Source organism: Cynara cardunculus, assembly GCF_001531365.2.
Source record: "Cynara cardunculus var. scolymus isolate 2C chromosome LG 11, CcrdV1, whole genome shotgun sequence".
NCBI classification, from domain to species: domain Eukaryota; kingdom Viridiplantae; phylum Streptophyta; class Magnoliopsida; order Asterales; family Asteraceae; genus Cynara; species Cynara cardunculus.
The window spans coordinates 2,218,675-2,221,862 of record NC_037538.1 but is presented as its reverse complement, the minus strand read 5'-3'; the positions used below and the strand labels follow the sequence as shown (position 1 = coordinate 2,221,862).

The 3,188-nt window shown below is 34.8% G+C and overlaps 1 protein-coding gene across 1 annotated transcript; it reads left to right on the top strand.

Annotated features, from left to right (window-relative positions):
* The first annotated feature begins 2,037 nt into the window (after nt 1-2,037).
* LOC112521479 (cytochrome c-type biogenesis protein CcmE homolog, mitochondrial) lies at nt 2,038-3,188 on the top strand. Its single transcript, XM_025130367.1, has one exon. The coding sequence runs from the start codon at nt 2,088-2,090 to the stop codon at nt 2,880-2,882; it is 795 nt and encodes a 264-aa protein (XP_024986135.1). The 5' UTR covers nt 2,038-2,087; the 3' UTR covers nt 2,883-3,188.

The following is a 3,188-nucleotide window of genomic DNA, read 5'->3' as shown; positions in this document are numbered from 1 at the left end:
TGGTCTTGAAAGATGAATTTTAGAAACTTTATTATATTAATTAGTAATTTTGATTTAGTGTCAACCATAACTATCTTGATAAAGTTGTTGGTGATTTTAGTGTCATCAATTATTTTGTGTAAGAGGTTGCTTGTTTACTTTTTAATAGTTCTATTAAGAGGCAACATCTGAATCGTTAAAAGGTGAATATTGTTTGACAAAAAAACGTATGCCTCTTAATGGTTTTAAAACCCTCTAAACGATTTTGTATCTTGGGCCTCTCTTACCCATTCAATGACCTAATTTCATTTTAAACAATTATCAAACAATTATATTTTATTTTGCACTATATCATGATAGCCTCTTAATCATTCTGACCACTTAAGCTAAAATACTTTCCTAATATTAAAGAAGACAAAGTGTTTGAAGGCTAATTGATATTCAGCTAACTTCTGAAAGCAAAGTTTTTATAAAAAGCTAACTAATAATCTGACTCTGGTGTAAAGTGGAGCAACCGTTTTTGTTCGTATTCATTCATAGTTATCTAGTAATTGCGTTAGCAGCAAGAAAACTACTTTCCCACAACATAACTGACCATTAACTTCTAGGTTTTGAAGATTCGGTATCAAAAAAGAACATATGAAAAATACAACAATCTCCAAACTGTTTTTACTCTCGTTTTTTGTCTAAAAACTAGAGTGCAAACCATATTATCCCAAAATGAATTCCATGAAAACCAAAGTTGAAACATGACTGAAATATTACTTTCGGAAAATGTTTCATTCACGATATATTGTTCATTCCAAATCTTTCGAGTAATACATTATTCAAAACCAATTTCCTAACCAAAATCTAAAAACCCGTACAAGATTTCTACAATAAAATTGCTTTTTTAACTATATACGTGAAGTTAAAGGCCGTTTACCAAACACTTGCCCAGTAAGTGCTTACCGATAAAATTTAACATTTTTATTTCCTTACCAGGTAAGATTTTAGTCCACCAAAACGGTATCGTATGCAACATTTTACCCGGTAAGCGCTTACCGTGGTAAGAGTCATCTCCCTCACTTACCGGGTAAGACTATTCGTCCTTGTCTCGCTCTTACCTGGTAAGACTCTTGGTCCTTTTCTCGCTCTTACCGGGTAAGATTCTTGGTCTTTACCATATTCATCCGGTAAGGGAATGTAACTTGGTGTTCATTTACCCGAGTAAGTGTTTGGTAAACGGTCTCTTAGTCTTTTCTACTATAAATCTCTTTTCTTTCATTTAAAAAATTGAAATTTTTTTATGAAGAGTAAACTACAAATTTGTCCCTATAGTTTGTCAAAAACAACACTATTCATTATTTTAGTTTTCAAATTACAAGATGGTTATCGGGGTTTATAAAAACGTCCGTATTTGATACATTCCTCTAATGACAATTAAAAAATTTCGTCAAATGAGGGACATTTCCCCCCCGGGGGGGGGGGGGGGGGGCGTTTTTTTTTTTTTGTTTTTTAATCCAATCAAAATCAAATTTATGATTTCGGTCACTATGGTTTTTGATTGGGTAAAAGATAAAAAAATCGATAAAAAAACGCAAATGTTTCTTAATTAATAGAATTCTTTAACGTTTATCAAGGGGGTGTTTGAGATTGCTTATTTTAAACAATTTATTTTTTTACAAAAATGCTTATCAACTTATTATAAGTTAAAATGAGTTAACTTTTTCAAAAACTTCTTATCATCTGTTTGACATCGGTATAAGCTTTTTTCCTCAAACACTTAAAAATGTTTATTACTGATGTCATACCAAAATAAGTCAATAAATTATTTTTTTAAACAATTCTAGATATTTCTAAAAAATATTAATATTTTTATAAATCATGATAACCATCTCATAATTTAAAAAATACGTGAGAAAGAAAAGTGTTATTTTTTTGACCAAATTTGTTGTTCCGTGAAAACATCCTTTTTGGTCTTATAAAGATCTTGAAGGCTAAGAAGAAATTTAAAATATTGAGGAAACCACCCGGAAGGGGATCTGTTCTCAACTACGGGAATAGTTTCTTCTCTCGAGAGAGATCTAAATTCTAAAACCCTAGAAAATTCTACACAATTTCAATCAATGGCTTCTCGGCTAAGCTGCAGATTCGCATCTCGTCTTCTTCGCAATGGCAATTCTAATTTTCACCTTTCTAATCTCCGTACAATCTTCACTGCGATCCCCAATTCTTCATCACCGGCCATGGTCTCATCTCAAATTTCACCATCCGCTGACTTTCGCCTACTGTCCACGGCCTCCCGTTTCTTTTCTACCGCACGGCGACAACCAACTCGCCCAACCAAAATCGACATCGGTGCCCGTGCCCGCCAAATGCAAAACCGGCGACTCTGGACATATGCCATAACGTTCAGCTGTATCGCTGGATTTATCGTCATCGTACTTAACCAATTCGAAGACCAATTAGTATTCTATGTAACCCCTACCGATGCTTTATCAAAATACTCTGAAAACCCTAGCAAAAATAAGTTCCGTCTCGGTGGGTTAGTCCTAGAAGGTAGCGTAGCCCATCCGGCGTCGTCCCATGAGATTGAATTTGTTATTACTGATTTGATCACGGATATGTTGGTTAGGTTTGAGGGGCAAGTACCTGACTTGTTCAGGGAAGGTCATTCGGTTGTTGTTGAAGGTTTTGTGAAACCGATTCCTGAGCAAATTAAGAAGGAAGTCACGGAGAAGAGTGTATCTGGCAAGGCGAGGAGTATTGATTGTTATTTTTCGGCTAGCGAGGTTTTGGCGAAGCATGATGAGAAGTATATGCCTGCTGAGGTTGGTAATGCTATTGAGAAGAATAAGAAGCAGCTTGCTAAAGAAGCTGCGAATCAGATTGAAGGACAGGAGGCCGTTCGGAGCACATAGATTGATTAACCATTGGGTATGTGTCGCAAATACCCACATTCCTTTCTGAAAGGCAATGCCAACAATTTTCCAGAAAGGAAATCTATATATTTTTTACAATTATACGACACTTGAAGTAGATTAAGGAGGTTAAATTGTTAGTCTCAACAAAAAGGGGTACAAGATTATATGGCCAATTTTCCGATTAATTGTTGTTAAAGTTGTATTGATGTTTATTGCTATCATCTTGCTTTGGGCATGGGTATGTCTGTCATTGGATCTTGATGAAGCAGTTGAATAAGAAACATTCTTGAAATTGTTTGAAAA

Bases quoted from the DNA above. Each gene is read 5' to 3' on its own strand.
- LOC112521479 (XM_025130367.1), top strand. From the start codon at position 2,088: ATGGCTTCTCGGCTAAGCTGCAGATTCGCATCTCGTCTTCTTCGCAAT.